This window comes from Furipterus horrens, unplaced genomic scaffold (assembly GCF_987537825.1).
Source record: "Furipterus horrens unplaced genomic scaffold, mFurHor1.1.pri manual_scaffold_5, whole genome shotgun sequence".
Lineage (NCBI taxonomy): Eukaryota > Metazoa > Chordata > Mammalia > Chiroptera > Furipteridae > Furipterus > Furipterus horrens.
The window spans coordinates 69,599,468-69,619,536 of NW_028327175.1; the positions used below are offsets into that span (position 1 = coordinate 69,599,468).

The 20,069-nt window shown below is 36.1% G+C and overlaps 1 protein-coding gene across 11 annotated transcripts in view; it reads left to right on the forward strand.

Moving 5' to 3' along the window:
- The window catches only part of PAM (peptidylglycine alpha-amidating monooxygenase), a 299,875-nt gene that overhangs the window by 261,216 nt on the left and 18,590 nt on the right, over positions 1-20,069 (forward strand). For all 11 annotated transcript variants that reach the window (XM_090276530.1, XM_090276531.1, XM_090276535.1 and 8 more), the window contains 4 exons: positions 5,139-5,268; positions 16,807-16,923; positions 18,741-18,813; positions 19,708-19,918. In XM_090276530.1, the coding sequence (XP_090132656.1) occupies positions 5,139-5,268; positions 16,807-16,923; positions 18,741-18,813; positions 19,708-19,918 (531 nt within the window). The remainder of the gene's footprint in view (positions 1-5,138; positions 5,269-16,806; positions 16,924-18,740; positions 18,814-19,707; positions 19,919-20,069) is intronic.

Consider the following 20,069-nt stretch of genomic DNA (forward strand, 5'->3'; position numbering starts at 1 on the left):
GCCCTCAGGAAACTAGATTCATTGAGCTATACAATAGTTATTCTCACTGGTAAACTTGATTGGGCTACTGTTTGCTAGCATATAGGAAGCCTGATTCAGCATATATGGCATACCACTAGACATCTAAAAATACATTTGTGTTTGTGTAATAGATAAGAGAACAACAGATAAGAGAACTCACAGAATCTTAAGTATTCCGTGATACATTTAGATTTGATTTCTATGAACAACTTTTACTTAACTCAGAGTCCATCCTTTTAACATATGCGCTTACCTCTAGGTTCAAGTCTTACAGTATTTCCAGGGTAAAATAAGGCATTCAGTTGGCTGATTTTTAATTTCTGGAGGGGAAGAGACTAATGAAAACAAGCACATACATAGCCCTTACTGTGAGCCCAGCTAAGAGATTTAGATGGGTTAGCTCATTTCATCCTCATAACAAGAACCCTATTTATAAACCCATCTAGAGAGAAAGAGACTGAGGTATAGAAAGGGTATAGCTCAAAGAACCAAGATTCAAAGTCAGGCAGACTTGCTCCAAGTCTTGGTTTTAAACACTTTGTTATTCAGCCTCTCACAATAAAATAAAAATAACAGATAGGTAGATAGATAGGAAGATGACTGCCTTTTTCCAGTCATCTCTATCCCATCTACAATCATAATAACGAGTTGTATATTACCTTGGGCCATGCTCTTTTAATCAGTATCCGAACAAATTGACCAAGATGATCTTATTCGCAAAAAGATTATATTATTTTCTCATTGAAAAAGTAAATACATAAATTCTGCTAATACTTTTGAGCCCCTAGTTATATCTTAACTCTCTTCCTCACTTCACTCCCTTTAAATGAAACATTATAGTTAGCTCTTGTTTTCTTTCTCACGTGGGTATAAATATTTCTCCTAGAGATTTAGTTAATTATAGTTATTGCTGGCACCTCTGATGAATAACAACCCTTGACCAAAATAAGGCATCTTTTCCTCACTAGTTGAAAAGGTGTAAGTGTAGAAAAAGCAAGCACTATCTTCTGTTCTTGTTGTTGAGGTCTACTGGTGATCTCATCAGGATCTTTTCCTTAAGAGTAAATGTGAAGAACCTTGTTATGGTCAAATTGAGTCATAATTCTGGGTTTGAAAATATATTTTTTCTCAACTTTATCTAATTCTGTTGGTTCTTATGTAACACAGTTAAATGAATGCCTTTTTAAATGCTTATTAATAATTTCATATGAAAGCAGCATTGATCATTAACATTAATCTCTTTCTTGGAAGGGTAATTCATTCATTTTATTAGTGACTTATTGATACAATCTTAAGAGTAATGTTTAATTTTTTTCTGAAAGTAGTAACATTTACCTTTATTTATAATAAGTTTAAAAGTTCTTCTGAAATAATACTGTTATTTGACATCTGAATTTGGAGCAGCTGACACTTGAGGTTGGGAATAGCGTCCCAAGGTCATGTGTAAGAAATTTGTATTTAATTTTTAAATTAAAACTGTAGTCTACAGAATTAATTAATCATGTACTGAATCACTTCTTAAATAAAAACTAAGAGGAGTCTGAACTCAAAATTTTTATTTCTCTGTGATTGATAATGTTAAGTTTAAGTTAAACCCCCTAATATATTTTATCATACAATTTCTTTAATAAGGATTTGAGATTTTCCTTTATTGGAGAAATTATTATTATTAATAGATAATTATTAGAAAATAACCATCCTTAATTTTGATGCCTGAAGTCTGGCCCAAACCAAAAGTTCCTTTCCCATGAAATTAGAAAATGACATGGGATGAGCCAGTATATTCTAACCTATGATTCTCATGTAGAGATGGGCAGGGATTAGAAAAACATCAGTATTAATTCCATCTGTAAACACCACTAGTCCTAAATGACTGCCTTGATTCTTCATCATTTAATCTTGAAGTGAACAGCTTTTAACTACCTAATAATAAAAAAGATGGTGACACTGGGAGTAAAAACCTCAACTGAGCTAATGTTCACAGAAGAGAACATGAACTCCATTCTCCCTTAACTATCTTCGAATTTCTCATTAACACAGACAACTAGATCCTAAAGGTTTTGAGGTCTTGGCTAGGTAATCTTAGTAAACGTGCAATTATATTTTTGATGAAATTAAAAATAATTTAATTTCTCCAAACATTCTTGCCATGCACAGAATAGTTCTTCTTTTCATTGACTCAGTACTAAAAGAGCTAGTTTGCTCAGCATTAGCGCTCTTATATATTTCCTCTTATTTCCTCACTTACCATCTTTATGCGTTTTAATAAATGTGTACATAGTTATACTGAGTTTTTCTTCTTGAAAATTTCCAACTAAAAAGATTCTCATACGGTGACAAAGTAGTTTGTTAGCATCCTATTCATCAATGATTTTTGTAGACTTTTAAGCACTTATCAGTCTAAGGACAAAGGTAATTGTGATCATTCATAGCTAGGTTCAAGTTATTTGCACGATACTTCCAATATTTTGTCCAAATCACATTTGATCCCAGAACAATCTATTCATTTTGGACATTGCATATTTTCTATCAGAATTAATATCTCTGCACCTTCATGAGCACCTAGCTTCTAGTACCTGTTGGTGAAACACTGAATAGAAAGGTTCCAGGAGCCATAATATTTGTTTATTGTCATAAGGTTATAAGGCTGTCTAAATGCCAGTTGACAACATAAACAAGAAAGACTAGAGCATAGAGCTCGCTTTTGTGCATTTATTAGGCCATTGCTGTGGGCCAGGTCCTGTACAGGCCACGGTGACAAAACAGTGAATAAGTCATGATTCCTGCCCTCAAGAAATTACATCTAGTTGCCATGCCTCCAGGCTTTGAGAATCTAGTGAAAGCAACTGTATATTTATATTGTCACGAGGTTCAAGGTTCTCTTGGAGCCCACCCAGAATCCTCAGGAGCTGGTGAATGAGTACAGAATGATGACCCCCAAATAGACGAGCTGTAACCAAGGTGAGAATGAATGAAGTACAACCTAAAATTCAAGCAACTCTAAAATAACTTAAAACATTTTCTTGGGGGAATGATTTCTCCATCTGTTGATCCATCTAGACATCTCTAATTATCCTGCTTGTGCCCTATTTCCATAGTTCACTTTCGGAAACAGTTTTAATTATGTCACCCCATGCTTAGAAACCTTCAGTGGCTCCCAGTCGCCTGTAGCATCAGTTTGTGTCCTTTTTTCCAGTTATGACAAGTGTGATAGATGCTGTTCATCTGAGCAGCCCCTTCCACATCTACTGCTATGCCCAGAATTGTTTGCAAATTTATAAATGCCAGCTGTAACTCTGCCCCCTTCTCTCCAACTCAGAAAGGCATGTCAAAGCACATGTGAGTGAGAATAACATTCTCATGTGCTCTAACATATTTCGAAAGTAAATTGTTCCCAAACTCTGTGCTCTGCTGCTACTAGTAAGGTTCTTATAGCAGGCCTCAAAACTAATCATTTTATAGAGCAAGACACCACAGCTCAGAATGACATTCATTCATTTTTAAATCCATACTCCTTCATGTTCTATTCTATACCTCTGGGTCTCTTTATCCTGCCTCCTATTTCCCTATCCCCATCTGATGTTCGCAAATATCCTTTCCCTATTACTTAAAGATCTTGAAGCACATTCTGAAATTATAAACATCCTCTCTTTTGATCTTTCTGATCTAAATATTCTCTGCCCACGTACCTTTAAGTGCAAACACAAATATCTCTTCCTCTGGGAAACCTCCCAGGTCTGATCCTAACCCTACCCTCTCCCTACCAGGCCTCAGAAAGGATTACAGGACCTTTTCTACATTCCCACCGTACGTTATGCCATAAGTGTTTTCTGTTTTTTTCTCATTTTCTAGTTCCTCAAAGCCAAAAACAATGTTTTATTTCTTTGTGTTCCCAAAATCTAGCATAATGCCTCACCTAGATAATATACCTGGAGCATATTTGTTAAAGATGCTTCAGCAAAGCTTGTAGGCAGAACTGATCTAGCATCCTATTGACTGTGCTGTTTTGTTAATTTTTATGAAAGAATAATAAATGTGCAAAGGTAAAAATATTTTGAGTGAAAAAGTACTATTTCTATGTATAGTTGAGAGAATTATTTTAAAGTATTTATTCTCACACTGGTGTCCTCTCAAGTTTTAAGAAGCTTCCCCTTTTTCTTCATCTTTAATGCCTACTTTTGAGATTTTACTGTATGCTGCTACATCCTCCAGAGGATGGGAAGGATAAACGAGACTCAAATTGCTTCTTTTCTACTTCTTAGCATCTCTGTTGAAGCATTTGAGAGGGGAAGAAATATTGACACTGATACAACAGATTTCATAAAATCTTCATAACTCTATATCCTTAGTGTAGCTTCTCCATACATCATACCTCTTTATTTGTGAGCATGTTTATAAAAGGGATTAACACAAATGAACCCAGATATTCACTATAAATGTATCCTGATCAGAAATGATTTGGAAGTTGTTCAATCACAGAGTTCCTGTGAGTTTTCTTTTCTCTTATTTTAGGAAGCAGTGAAATAGCAGTGAAAGAGAATGTCTCCCCACTCCTGTTTTTATAGAAACACTGAAGTTAGAAAAAATAAAATTGATATCTTAAATAGTTCCTTGTACAAGGGATAATCAGTGATGGTTTATTGTAGGATCTAATGTGTATTGAAAATTCAGAATTTACACAAGAGTTAACAGAGAGAGAGAGAGAGAGAGAATCTTTATTGGCTATGCCTACTATTTATTTATAACATTTAAAAGCTTTATATTGAAATGATGCCATCCACATTGCCATATTTTCCAAAGATACTAATTTAAAAGAAGAATCTTGTAAAGAAGAAGATAGTCTCACATTTGTTCTTAATGACTTAATGGTAAGCTGGTTTTACAGGCATCTAACCAACAGGAAAAGAGAGCATGTAATTCCCAAACCAAGTTCACAATTGCTTACATTATTTCATAGCTCAAGAAGCTACTTAGCATGTGCATGTGGTAAATCATATGTAGAGCATGGCTTGATTTTTTTTTCTTTGAATCTAGTGATGTTACTGCATGAGTATGTGAATGTCCATGCATTTATACTAGCTTTCTTGTTTTCACTAAATGTATGGATTTATTTGTAGATTTCCATGTAGAAGAGGCACTGGATTGGCCTGGAGTATACTTGCTACCAGGCCAGGTTTCTGGGCTGGCTCTGGACCCTAAGAATAACTTGGTGATTTTCCACAGAGGTGACCATGTCTGGGATGGAAAGTAAGTAATATTTTTCCTTGAAAGAGTAAATGAAAATAAAAAGAACATGCATCACTTTTCATTAAACTAAGAATAGTAGTGAGAGAGCTATGAAGGTTCTTCTTGAACTTGATCTTTGAAAACAAAACATATTTTTTATTTTACTATAGGACTGTGACAAGTAACAGAGAGGAAGTCTTATGCACTTTAAAACAAAGTGGTAGTTTTACCAACTGGTTTATGAAAAGAAGGCAATTAACAAACTATGATTCTGGCTACTTACCTACTGTTTTTGCTCCCCTCAAGCTTACCTTCACATTCCTAAGCAGAATAATACTAAAGGCAGTTAAGAAACTGGCTGAGGAATTCAAAGACTTCATAGAAAGTACATGAAAAGTTGTTATTTGACTATAAAAAAGCACTTTGTTGTTTCCAGGTACTGGGGGTAGACTATTCTAAGGCCCTTGGATTTGCCCTTTCTTTTGAGTGCTCCAATGGCAGTGATAACAAGTAACCTCCTGGGCATTGTGGTTGGAGCAGTTTGGCCTCCACATATGCCAGTACCTTAGCCTTTACGTTTTCATATAGATTAATTTGTTACTCAAATTAGCTCTTTTCATGAGCACCAAAGACAAGAATCACACCAGGACTGTCTGATTCTCTCTGTGTTTCTCTTGCCACCCATTTCTAGCTTCCGCTACTTTCTTATAGGGATTTTTGGTCAAAAAGGTCTTGAATTTATTGAGTGTTTACTATGGGTCTGTCACTGCTCTCAATGTTTACACAAATTATCTCAACAGTTAGGCACTGTTACTTTCATCATCACTCACGTTTTGCAGCTGAAGAAGCTGAGAGAAGGTAAGTATTTTGCCCCAGGTCTCACACTTTCCAGTGGGAAAGCCCGGCTTCTGTGCATTTCTCTCTGACACTAGAGCTGGTCCCCTTACTCACTTTGAGATACTGCCTGTTACGGAGTCATAAGTGCATTTGCATGATTATATTTTTAAAAGATTGTTCCAGAATTTAGCTGGTCATCTTAATTCTCCTGTGTCATAAATATCCATTTATTCATTTGTTTTATCACAAATGTACATATAAAGGTAAATTTTTAAATATCATTTAAGTATGATCAGGCTTCATTTTTGAAGTGTACGGTTATAGGGTCTGGAAAATTCAGGACCTACAAATATAGTTCAATTGTTTTTTTCTTCCATTTTAAGAGATGTTGATTAAACTTATGCTAAATCTGCACTGTCACATATATATATATATATATATATATATATACATATATATATATATAATTTCCTTCATGCAGTTGAAAGTGGAAATCGGTCAGCATTTCCAAATAGATTGGCAGCTTTGTTACTGTTTAATTGTCCTTTCCAGTTGTCACACTTGAAAATGGAATCAGAGAAAGAGATCACTTCAGAGTTCAAAGGAAACAATCGAACTCAATATTCCTATTCATACATCTCTGTTACATCATCTTAGTCATTATTGGACATCTAATGGTATTTTAACGAGTGCTTTTAAAAGCAAACTATTACTATTCATTGTAGCATATTCTTCATTTTAATGAATATTGCCACATTTTCTGCATGGATTTCTGGCCTCATTTTACCAGACAAGAAAATTGCAGCATCATTTTCCTCCTTGATGCTGTTTCAGCTGGCTAAAGCTGAATTGGACAGAGTCCAATTTTCCATTTTAATGTCATATTTATTCCAGGTAAACAGCAGAGGCTCAAATAGTTTAATAGAAAAAGGGGTCAGTAAAAGGCAGGTCCAGAGAGAGGATGGCACAATACTGAAACAAGAGCCACGTAGGAACATTTTCTGTGACTTATGTAGTTCTAAGTGAAAAACTGCTTTTCCTGGCTTCCATCTAGATAACCAGTATCATGTGTAAATAGATTCCAGTTTCATTGCCAAAGCTCTGGTGTGTTTACCCTGATAAATGGTACCAACACAGGGGTGTTGTTAAAAATGCAAGACTTCTTCAGAGCAGATTGCTGATTCAACGAATTAAATCTGTTTCTTCGTTCTTCTTCATCTTTACCTTCCAGATGGAAGAATATTTGTTTTATCTGCTTTCTCTGCCTCTCCGGTATTGCCATTTGACCTCTAGCACCTTTGCAATCCGAGGTTGTGAGGAAATTCTCTTCTAGCACTCAGATCTCTGCTTTCAACAACTGTCTGCTTTATTATTCAGGAGGAGAATGAGAAGTGGATTACTCTGTTAGTTGCTTTTTTTAGAAAACTAGATTCAGATTTGTGGGCTGTGCTCTTTGAAGAGTCATGCATGATTATCCTTCCTACATACTTAAGTCACATTATATAAAATAAACGGAGTATATAGTTTTTCTTCTCCCTCATTAAGTATCTGAGCATTGTTCAGAGAAAAAGCACCTTCCTGTAGAGTTTATGAGGTGCTGGTGAGAGACTATGGAAATTAAAGATTCTATGGAAATTGCATTCTTGTTACAACCATTGCATTACTTTTTCTTGCAATCTCTCCTATTCTGGTATTTCTTATATTCACAAAATTGTAGATTCTATAAGGCCAAGGCTTGCTCTAAATCAAGCCTAAGCACTCTGTAGCCCCCAGTTTTTAGATGGTTATTCTTTAAGTATTAGTGCTTGGAGCTAATAATAATCTCTAATTATACACTTAGTACCCAAGTCTCCTTTGACATCATCACATCATCTGACTTTAAGTACTATTACTCTTAAGTATCTCTGATATTCCTGATCGGCCCTTACTCTTCTCCTTAACTATGCTAAATAATCATGGCATCCAGAATCATCATCATCATCATCATCATCATCATCATCATCATCATCCACTTAACCTCCTGAAAGATGGTTGTCATTCCCTTTCTCAATTTGATTTCCATTTTCTTTCCTCTCTGTCCCTTACTTTAATATGGCTACTTTAAGAAGTTTCTTCTAGCTGGAATAGGAAAAGCCTGTTACCAGCAGGGTGTAATGAAATTTTAAAGAGCCTCCTGTCTGCCCTGGTGTTAGGGCAGCAGGGCAGCTAGAGCTCTTTTAGTTTAAATGCATCCCTGCAGGAGCCGGGTAGCTCCTGGCTCAGTAACAGCTGTTCCTAGGTCTCTGTCTTAAAATCTCCACCATTGTCAAAGGCTCACTTCTTGACCTTTCTTTTTTTTTATCTCAGCTGTCGTTGAGGTTCTACTAGGCAAGACTCCCATCACATACCCACTAAATCTAACCATGGGTTTTATCCCTAATTTTTAGGTGTTAAAAGTTGTTTTCTTTATATCTTTTATTTCTTCACATGGAGTTGAAAGAGATCTTGGATGTAGTATCACTTGTAATTCTTCCTTTTACCAATAAAAGAGAACACCCAAAACACACTAGCTTCGGAAAAAAGGAAATTTATTAGTTCGTATAAATGAGAACTTCAAGGGTATAGTGGCCCAAACGACATCACTGGGATCCATTTTTTTAACACACTTTCTCATGATTGGATCCATTCGTAGGCCCTGATTAATCCCCTCCCCACTTGCTGTTTCAGAATCCATTGTCATACTCGTCTCAAAGAAGAGATGGTCTGTGTATGTTCCTGATCAGTCAATAGAAAAGCCTCAAATTGAGTCTTTTAGCATTCTTCAGTCTGGCTTAGGTCATGTCTCCCCCATTTCTAAACCAGTCATTGTGGGCAGAGGAATGAAATCCACTCTGGCTCAGCCTTGTTTTTTTGTTCTATCTCTGGAATGTGGGAGTAGAGTTGACATCAGTGGGGGAAAAAATGTGCTGAGAGAGAAGCTCAAAATGTTGGATCAACTAAAGAAAATCTGAGGTTTCATTAGCACAAAATAGTGCAGTAGACATTGGGTACCCAGAATAACAAATGTTCACCAGAGAGCTCATCTCCAGCTCCCCACCTAATGCAGCCACCTCTTTCAGTGCCAAGAAGTTCCCTAGGATAAGAGAGAGATTGTTCAATGGTGGGGCTCATCTAAACGTTATAAAGTTCATCATTGTGTTAATCTCAAATCTGAATCCATAACTCACCCCATGACAGCTTGATGCAGAATGAATTTACTGCCATTTATCCCTCTCAGTTATTTGCCTATTTGGAGAAAGCCTTATCTTCCCCAGACTAAATATCCCCCAGGCCCTCAACCAATCTTGATGCTAACATTATACTTTCATCTGAAAGTGCTCCGGTTTCTCAGCCCGTGAAAGTGTTTGGTTGAGAATTGGCCACAATACCTCATGTATTATATTATCTGATCTCTAATACAGTTACTTTCCTAAATATCTATTAGAATAAAAAGACTGTATTCACTTTTCTTCAGCAGTAATATTACTTTGTTGCCTTGTGTTGAATTAGTAATGTACTATGATCTCCAAATACATTTCATAAAATTGTGCTCAAGCTTTTACCAGAAATTTATACTCATGCAGTATTTTTACATTCAGGACTTTATTCCAATTGCATTTCACTTCATTAGATTTAGCATTGCTTCAATTTTCAGATATAATTTTATTCTTAATTAACCAGAGAATGAGCTATCCCTCCTAGCCTTGTTTATATTAGATCTGTTCAATGAGCATGCCTTTGATATCTTCATAAATGTTTATAAAATTTGAATAATTGAATGGTTGGTTAAGCAAGTTTTGTTCTTCGAGGTGTAGTCTTCTGGGAATCTTCTTCCACTTGTCCCCCTAATAGCTCACCTTCTCTTCATCAAGGTCTTACGGAATTTTGCCAAGACCTATTATTTCAGAAATCTATCTGCTTCCTAACTTTCAGGAAAATCAGTCCAATATTTGCCTCACTTGTTTTCTGGAGTCTCATGTAAGATACCTGCTTGACATTCTGCTTCCACATCTGCAAATTCCTTCATACCTTAAGAATTAATTGGTCCTGGAAAACAGAACTCAAAGTGAGTGGTAGGTACCTCAGTACTTTCATATCTAAGAAAAAATTGTAAGGAATTCTACAAAAACAGTGTTTCCATTTTCTCTCATATTGCCATTTCCCACTTTTACTTGAGCTGCTTTCTTCCAGTTCTATGCCACGTCCTCTCATCCTTCTTGGTTATGTGGCTGTTCTTCTGTCTCTTCTACATGCACATTAAATTTGATAACTGCTGGGGAGGTTCTCCAGTCCAGTGAGCACATTCCCAGTAAGAGAAAACCACAACTTTCTCTTTGAAAACAGGAGATCTTGGTTTGAATCTTGGTTATCAATTCCTAGCCTTGAGACTTGCATTAAGACATTTGAACTCCTTAACTCTCAGTTCCCTAGTCCATAAAATGAGGGCTTTAATAAGTACCTTAGTCTGTTGAGTAACAAAAACCAGTGTTAAATAACCCATTGCCAGGTGCCCTAACTGAACAAACAGAGCCTGGTGCCATGATACCTAGTTCTTTGTTCTCTTCATTCCTATTTGTGGTTTCTCCAGTGCTAGATCCAGCAGGGCACTGAAGGGTCATACTGGTGTCTTTTGCCCACCTTTTTTCCTCACAGGGATTTTTTGCAGCAGAATGTGTTTTCAACATAGTATTAAATTATATTTTATTTAAAGTCTCTGGCCTTTATATGGCATATCTTTGCTTTCCTAACATTGAAGGTACATTTCCATTTACTTTCTCAGTTGAAAATCTATGGCTTTTTCTTCAGCTGCTTAATTTGTATAATTACAACATATTTCATTTCTCTCTTCATCTGCTATTATTTATTTTGTATTCCCTTAATTTTGATTGATGGCACAGAAGTTTATTTTCTCCTTCCTCTGGTTCTTTGTGTGAGTATAGCAGAGCATTTCTTCTCAGCCTTATCTAAACTATTTGATTAGCTGCTAATGTGCAAAATCATTAATGGGGGATTCAAACTGCTAAAATAAAGAACTACTGAATTCCGACCCACAGGCCGCAGTTCAGTCTTTTCAGCTGAGTGCTTTTTCAAAGAAGCAAACAAAAATCAGCAATGCTCCAGGCACTGTGTGAAATGTGCAGGGTATTATTATAGCCTGTAAAAAGTTAAATGTGGTCGAAATAAAGACCTCTCTGTGGCATATAATGCGGGTAGCTGCTTTAGAACGCTAAATAAGCAGCTTGCTATATAGCAACTGTGTATCCAGCTCAAAATCTGACATTCATTTGGGAACTATTCAAGGGTTACCATTCTTTGAATTAAAAGAGAGTTTATAGACTAGTTTATTTGGCAGATTTTGTGTGTGTGTGTGATTTTTCCCATTGAAGAAAATACATCAAGTTCTTTTCTTACTTGCCCTGTGTAACTACCAGGGGCCAGCTGTTTGTTACATAAAGCCCCAGCCATCCAGTGAAAGGATTAGGACTGGCCCACCAACCAACTGAATGACTGAATGTCCCTTGATGCTGCCAATTTAAACATATAGGCGTCTGGTAAAGGGTAACACAAAAGACTTTCAGTGTAACAGTCAGGCCTCTTGTGTTGTGGTTAATTCTTTTAAAGCTATAATCTTGCTAAGAATTCTAAAATGTTATTATGTGCCATTTATGTTTCTGAAGTAAATGGTATATTTAAATGATGCTAATATGAGTGTCATCTTTTGTTTTTGTTTTGTTACATTTTTTTTTCTTTTGCTTTGAGAGGTAGTGGTTAAATGAACAGATTCTGTAAGCAGTAAATTCAAGAACTTGTCTAATCACTGAGATCCTTAATGGATACAGGGGAATTATAGTAATACTGTGAATAATAATCATAAAGCTCTATAGGAAAAGTGACTAGCCTTAAGCATCACATAAAATCCCCTGTGTATACACTAATGACATGAGGGTAATTTGTAGTAGCCAAAAAACCTAAAAAACAAACTGAATTATTTGTTGTTGTACTGTGATATGATACTGAGAAAAATAGCTTGATAAATTGAGAGATCTGATATTTTCCATTAATCCAGTTTTTTGAAATATCTGATTTATTTACTCTGAGGCTTATTTAGTTTTGTTACTTTTTTTTTTGGCTCCTCCATTTGCTATTTCACAATTTACTATAGCACCACCGAAAATTGAATAATAGAATGAAAGGGGATGATCCTCATGTTAATTAATTTTACTATTTATTACCACCATTAGACATTAGAGATTTCTAGATTATAAGGATCAATGCCCATGCACAAATCATGTTTGTGACAGCAAAGCATCAACTACTTGATACTTTTTTTCCTACATTTGTGGGCAGTGCGCAGCAGTACCATTGATAAAGGATGTTTTTCACTTACCTCCTTATCCACTACAACATTTTCATTCAATCTGATTGACATAAGGACTGTGGGTCTGGGGTATTTATATTTCTTCCTTATCATAGCTTGTTGTTTTGAAAGCCAAATTCTATATTTCAGCTGCTTGACTCTGAGCTTAAATGGCTGCCAGTGAGTTAAAGTTAGTTTACATTTTGAAATATTTGAGTACCTGAGAATTAAGCTGGAGCTATAAAAAAATGTGCTTTAAGTTATGAGTTCAGTATATGCTCCTGAGAGAGGGGTTCTTCTTTCTACTTTTTCCCCATCTGTAAATTATAGGAGTGTTGCTTCCTAAGAGATTTTGGACTGATGGTCAATATTGAAGTGAATGATAAGACAGACCGAAGGGGCAATTATGTTCCAGAATTACTGCAACCTATTTCTGGAGGAAATCATAAAGGAGTAAATATGTCAGGCTTCTTGTTTGGTTTGTCATTTTGCAAATAAAAGGTGATATGAAATTAAGTGTGCTGAGGTCTGACATGCTCCAGTGTTATCAGGATTTACAATGGGACTGCCACTATTAGAGTTATCAACAGGGGGTCAGAACACTGTCTACATACACAGTAGATAGCACTTGATAAGAATTATGAAGTTATGGCAACCTTCCATATTACTGACTCCTAGGTGAGAGCAGGGTAGAGAAGTAGTGTACTAGTATATTCCATGCCCAAGCAAATAAACTGCAAGAATAAAAAAATAAAATGTTAGGAAGAAGTGTTCAAGGAACACTCTATATTGGTTTTTACAACTGCAGGTGAATCTACAATTATCTTAAATTTCTAATTTAAGTAAAAGGAAAAGCAGATTTTTAACTTCTTACAGTCAGGGAAAGCATACAAAGTCCATCTGGAAAAAGTCCAGCTATTATTAACATGACGAGAATGGCTTGAGTGACATCAGTATAATCTGGCAACTGAGGAGAGTGGACTGGAATGCATATGCCTGGACAATAACAACTTCACTGTACTAGTCAGTGGGGGCAGTAGACACCATTGAGTGAGCATGTGTGCTGTGTGGTCATCACATTCAAAATGATTCAGTGAGTAGAGCAACAGATCTGCATCAATTTTGCATTAAGCTTGAACATTCCTTTGTGGAAACTATTCGGATGATTCAGAAGGCTTTCAGAGACAATATAATGAATGCAGCGCAAACAAAAGTGTGGCGCAAACTCTTAAAGATTGTCAAGAATCTACGGAAGGTGATCCATGTTCTGGAAAGCCTGCAACAAGCAGAACACCTGAGAATATTGAAAGTGTAGAGGCTGCAATCAGCAAAGATAGGAGAACTGTGTGAGGTACCAAGGTGTCTGCTATGAAGGGGCCTGACGCATCATTGTGCTGTGTACAGTGTTTCTTATATCTTGTATCTTATTCAATAAATCTCTGTTTTTCACATGACATGGCTGGATATTTTCTGGACAACCCTCATAATTTTCATATAATTTAGTTTGCCATTGTGCTATTACAAAGCACTGAAATGTTTCTAAATAATGAGGAATAGAAGACTTAAACCATAAAAGAGGTAATAAATGTAGAGACTTCCTCCTACTACACATGAATGTGAAACCTATAGCACTCTTATGAGTCTCAGTGTACGGAACTTACATTATCCAATATCACAGTCAAGTTGGGAAGAAAACATCATTAATAGTTGAATCTGGTACCTTTGTTTTCTAGGATATTAATTATGATACTTTTAGTACAAAAATTCATATTGGAAATAGTTTCAGAAAAAAACTCTTTGTTGTTTCACAGTAGTAAAAGAGAGTGACTTCATGTTTTCCCTTTACTGATCTCCCTTGATTTAATAACACCTTGTATACTCTTACATTGATTCTATATAATAAAATTTCACATTTCAATTTAATAATGATCCTATGAATATCTTATAAAATCTGCTTTCTTAGTGACGTTACTTCCATTTCATAAACTCAGGTATATTTTTTCTAGACATTGATATGCAGTTTTAACTACACATAAATAGCATATGTAAGCAGTATTACTTTACTTCAGTTTTAGGTTGACAGAACTGAATCAATATTTTGTGCTCAATAGAATGAGTCATTAATAAGAACTACCTCAGAGACTTATTATCTTTCAGGAAAAATATATCCAAATGACTATAACAGTCAAGAAACCCAAACAATTGTTTAATGTTTATTTTTAATGGCAAGAGAATGTATTTTGAAATTTTTGTTCTACTGGAACTCTACATAAGTTCCATAAAATATCAACCAACTAATCAATAGGTGTATGACAGATTTGAGCAGTCTGTTGGCTTTCCAAATTACAAATGTTTCTCCATAAATATTTAATGTTATTCAGATTCTTTTTGTGTATACAACTGAACTACGAAAGAGTAATTGTTTTTTACAGCCTTATCTGATTCTATAAAGGAAATTTTATATTACAGAAATATTCATTAATGATCCATTGACTCTCATCTGGAAAAATATACATATTTTTTATACACACACACACATGTCTTCACTATGCACTGATCAAATTCTTTGTGTTTGAAAATGTAAGTCGGCCTCTTGGTGCTCAGTATATCTGCCACTGTTATGTAAGCTTATATTAGAAGAGTTTATCTTTGTCCTTTATCCCAAATAATTTCCCAAACAGGAATTGAAATAAGGACATCTGTAATGATTGTCAGCTTTAAGAAAGATAGCACTAAACTAACAATGCAGATTGAAATAAAAGTGGAAAAAAATACACAAAGATACAAGGTCTGTCCAGAAAGTATACAGCCACTTACTACGAAAAATAGAGAAAGTTACTGAAGAAGATACAAGATAGAAGAAATATTGTACATAGGACAATGACACCTCTGTCCCCTTCAAAGTAAGCACCTTGGGACCTCACCCAGTTCTCCTAGTCGCCATTAGCTGCCCTGGTCAGATTTTCCTGAATCTCATCGATGATCTGAAATCTCTTCCCTTTCAAAGGTGATTTTAGTGTTGGGAAAAGCCAGAATTTACCGGGCGCCAAATCTGGGCTGTAGGGGTGCTAAGTCACATGAGTGATTTACCAAAACACTCTGCACGAGCTGTGAGGCATGAATGGGTGCATTGTCGTGATGAAGCTGCCAATCACCCGGTGCCCATAGCTGTGGCCTTCTGAATCATCTGAATAATTTCTGTGGAGGAATGTTCAAGCTTAACCCAAAATTTGATGCAGATCTGTTGCCCTACTCTCTCATTTTGGATGCATTGGCCACACAGTACATATGCTCACTCAATGGTGTCTACTGTCCCCACCAACTAGTACAGTGAAGTCTTCATTGTTTGCACATGCTCATTCCTGTGCACTGTTGTTGGCTGCCAGGTTATATCGACGTCTTGCAAACCATTCTCATAATATTAACAATGGCTGGACTGTTTCCAAACAGACCTCGTATAAGTTCATAATATTTTATAATAATCTGGAAGATATAGAATTTAAAACCAGAAATTGTCACATTTGTTTTAGTTTTCACATTAGTTATTACATAACTTATTTTGTACTTACAGAAAAGCTGTTACATGGAAAAAGTTTTGCATCTTTGAGTACCTTTTCATTTAAAGAATCAATTACGTATGTTGTACCTATTGCTAGTATAATAGTAACATATTTTTATCACTACCCTCCCAGCTGTCATTTACACTTTGATTATCATTACAGGGAAAGTTAAAATAAGTCATGATTTCTCTTGTAGTGTGAAAGAAAATAACTATTAAAATGTTTTGAGAACCTTTAAAAAAATATTAGTTACTTTAAGAGTTTTACATAGTGTTCCTTAAACTCTCGTGAGTATGAGTCGCCTGAGGATCTTGTGAAACTACAGGTTCGGATTCAGTTGTATCTGAGACCCTGTTTCTCCAGGCATTCCTGTGCTGCTGCTCTACTCACCATTCTGAGCAGCACAGTCCTGCAGCCTAATGGTGGTGTGTATGTAATCCAAGATACTAAAACATCAAGGACAGAGAGTGAAGTCAAATACATCGGAGCTCTTCTCTTTACTCTGCATTTAGAATCTTAAGTAAATAGCCCTGGCTGGGTAGCACAGTTGGCTAGAGCATCATCCCGATATGCAAGGTTGTGGGTTTGATACCCTCTCAGGGCACATATAAGAAGCAACCAGTAAATGCATGAATGAGTGGAGCAACAGCTCACTGTCTCTTTCTCTGTCTTTCTCTCTTTCAAATCAATCAGTAATATTTTTTAAAGAATCTCAATAAATAGTCTGCATTTATTAAGTTCATTGACTTGGTTTATTTTTTATTTTAATGCTTTTTTTTTTTTTAGTTCTTTTGACAGCAAGTTTGTTTACCAGCAAAGAGGACTTGGGCCAATTGAAGAAGACACTATTCTTGTCATAGATCCAAACAGTGCTGCAGTACTGCAGTCCAGTGGAAAAAATCTGTGAGTTAAATTATTTAAGTATTATTATTAAGGCATGTACTGCATATAGTATTGGGTATAAAGTGTGTCATTGGATCTGGTCTTGGAGAGAGTGTTGTAAAGCAATGGGGAGAAAGCATAGATTAAGAAGGCAAGAAGCTAATTGGGCCATCTCATCTTTCATTTTCTAAGTAGTAGATCTAAACTATGACTGAATATTAAAATCACCTGGCAGCTTCAGAAAAATTAGATGCACATTTAGTCTAGGATGAGGCCCAGGCATCAAAATACTTTTAAAGCTCCCCATGAGATTCTAATATGTCATCAGACTTGAGAGAGCCGTGGATATACAAGGCTAGTGAAGTGAGTTGTGGTCAGCTAGATCTAAAGATTAAAAAACCAAATCCTCAGCAAAAAAGTTATATAACAAAATTCATCAAGTAATCACTGTTAAGAAAAAAGGCTCTCTTTCCATCTCAAAGTGAAAACTGAACAAATGTCCTTTTTATATTTCCTTAGCATGCATAGGTAATTAGGCTTTGGAACCCACTCATTATTTGGTCTTATTCCTACATGGCATTTGGCAGCCAAAAAAAAAAAGTTGGCTGACATTCGTGGTCATTGAAAGAAGCGAGCACCTGCTTACAAAGTATCGTCCATCAACCATTTTAACCCGGCATCTTCAGGAACTATCCCCTACTCCATCTGCTTAGGTACAGGCAAAGTCGGCTTCTTGGGAAGGCAGGGAGCCATCCACTGTGAATGCAGCTGCTTATGGAGATGGTAATAGTTAGATTGTTTATAGGATTCTAAGATGATGAGTCAGGGGCCGAATTCTAACCCCAGCTCCAGCACTCAGTGTGTTTGAACCTGTCTCTTTGGTGCTCCACCCATTAATCAGAAGCGTTCTCATTCTAGGAAGGAATTAAAGAGAAAGGCCAAGCAACAACCACTCAATCAAGTTGGCCAACAGTGCGGTGTCTATATCAAAAGCATATCATAACTCTCAAAGTCGGTCACCAAAACAGAGATCTAGTTCAGTTAATTAGTCAAGATCACAGCCGTGACTCATGAAAAAAAAATCTGTCATGCCAGCATGATGCTAATGACAAACATAGCCTGGAGATTGTCAGAAGTCTTTTGTTCACAACCACATGAAGATATTGTCCATGTGTTTGTTGATTCTGTCCAAGTTTCTTAAGCCTGTGAGCTTCTGTCTACATTAGTTACAGTTCTCTTCCCCAGATCGTCCCAATTGATTCGTTAAATTGATTAACCTTCTCTAATGATTATCCAGCACAGCACTTCACTTTGATTAGATGAGAACAGTTCCTGTGTGCTGAAAGTTTTCTTTGGGTTTTACTGTTTTTAGTAGGCACTCTTAAAGCTTTTGAATCATATATTTGATGTTTTATATTAATACAGAATTATATAACCTTACAGTATATTTAAATGATTCAAACGATAGAAGTCCATTTATATTTCTCTAGACAACTTTGTTTATACATTATTTCTAAGATGGTAATATTTATGATCTTAGAACTTGGTTTTGAATTGATGTTATTTGTGTTGTTTAATATACTACACTTTATAATGAATATTTGTAATTTATATGTAGGCTTCATATATAGTTTTTTTAAATGATTAGGATTTCTCACAAGGAAGTCTCTTTTTATAACAGGTATTTTCATTTAACAATTCATTTTGGTCTTTTCTATAGTAATGCGGGTATACATTTATCTGTTTATATTGCCTTTATAGATTAATTAACAAAAAAGTCATATTATATATGCTTTGGGAATAAATATATATTTAAGACAATTATTTTTATTTTGCAGGTTTTATTTGCCACACGGCTTGAGTATAGATAAAGATGGAAACTACTGGGTCACAGACGTGGCTCTGCATCAGGTAATCTTCCACGTCGCAGTTATTCACATATTTAGAAGTTATTGAAGTTATGCTTTCAAAGTACTCTGGCATTACCTAGGTCTTTTTTATGTGACCCAGTAAGTTCATAACAAGAAAAAAAGAACAGCCACATCTCAAATATTTCCCTTGGAACTCAGTGCTGCGCTAAGTTAATATGTAAGGGATCAAGTCACCTTTCTTCTTTGAATTAGCAGGACCCTTGGGGCCAGCCTCCCTTGCTTTCCACATTTGATTTGCTTTTCTCTGTCCCCAGGTCTTAGGTTCTATTTTATCCCTTGTCTTTTATGTTTTCTTTTTTTAATCTTCAGTAAATTGAAGGTGAGATCTCTGGTACATACATGTTTATGTATAAAACGTCAAATTTTTGTCCTTTTTAAAAGGAGCTGTATTTCAATCACAGAATAGTCATAAGGTCTTTACCTAAAAAGCAAGGCTCACATTTGATATTTGATAAGACTAGGTGGCAAAGAACTAGGAAAACTGGGGGGTGGGGGGCGGCTAGAACTCAGAAGACACAGCTACAGACTTTATCTCAGTAAAAACATTGATTGCTTGTGTATTGCTGGAGAGCATCGTGCTGTTAGCTAAGGAAAGATAAGTAAGTGCAGGTGTGGATGGAACAGGGCATCCATGTACTAGTCTCCATTCACCACTAATTACCTAGATGACCTTGAGTATATCAATTAATCTCTATAGCCCTTATTTACCAAATGAAGGAACCAGTCCAGATGTTTTCCAGGTCTAAAAAAGAGTATCTTCTTTTAGATAGGTCTTTGGGAGCTTACACTCGAATTGACTGTGCAAGTGTTCTTAGCCAGTGGATGCATGTCAATAATAACCATGCAAGTAAGCCTTTTTTTCCTTTTGAAAAAGGTGTTCAAACTGGATCCAAACAGTAAAGAAGGCCCTCTATTAATCCTGGGAAGGAGCATGCAACCAGGCAGTGACCAGAATCACTTCTGTCAACCCACTGATGTGGCTGTGGATCCAGACACTGGAACCATCTATGTATCAGATGGTTACTGCAACAGCCGGATTGTGCAGTTTTCACCAAGTGGACAGTTCATCACACAGTGGGGAGAAGGTACTCAGTAACACTCTAATTATAATTCGTAGCCAACTATGAACAGGAGATTGGGATCTTCACAGCATTTAGGATGTAATTGTGCACTGCAGTGGGAAAAACAGGGCCTCTATATTCGTCCTGTTGGCTTGTTCTCACACACACACACCAG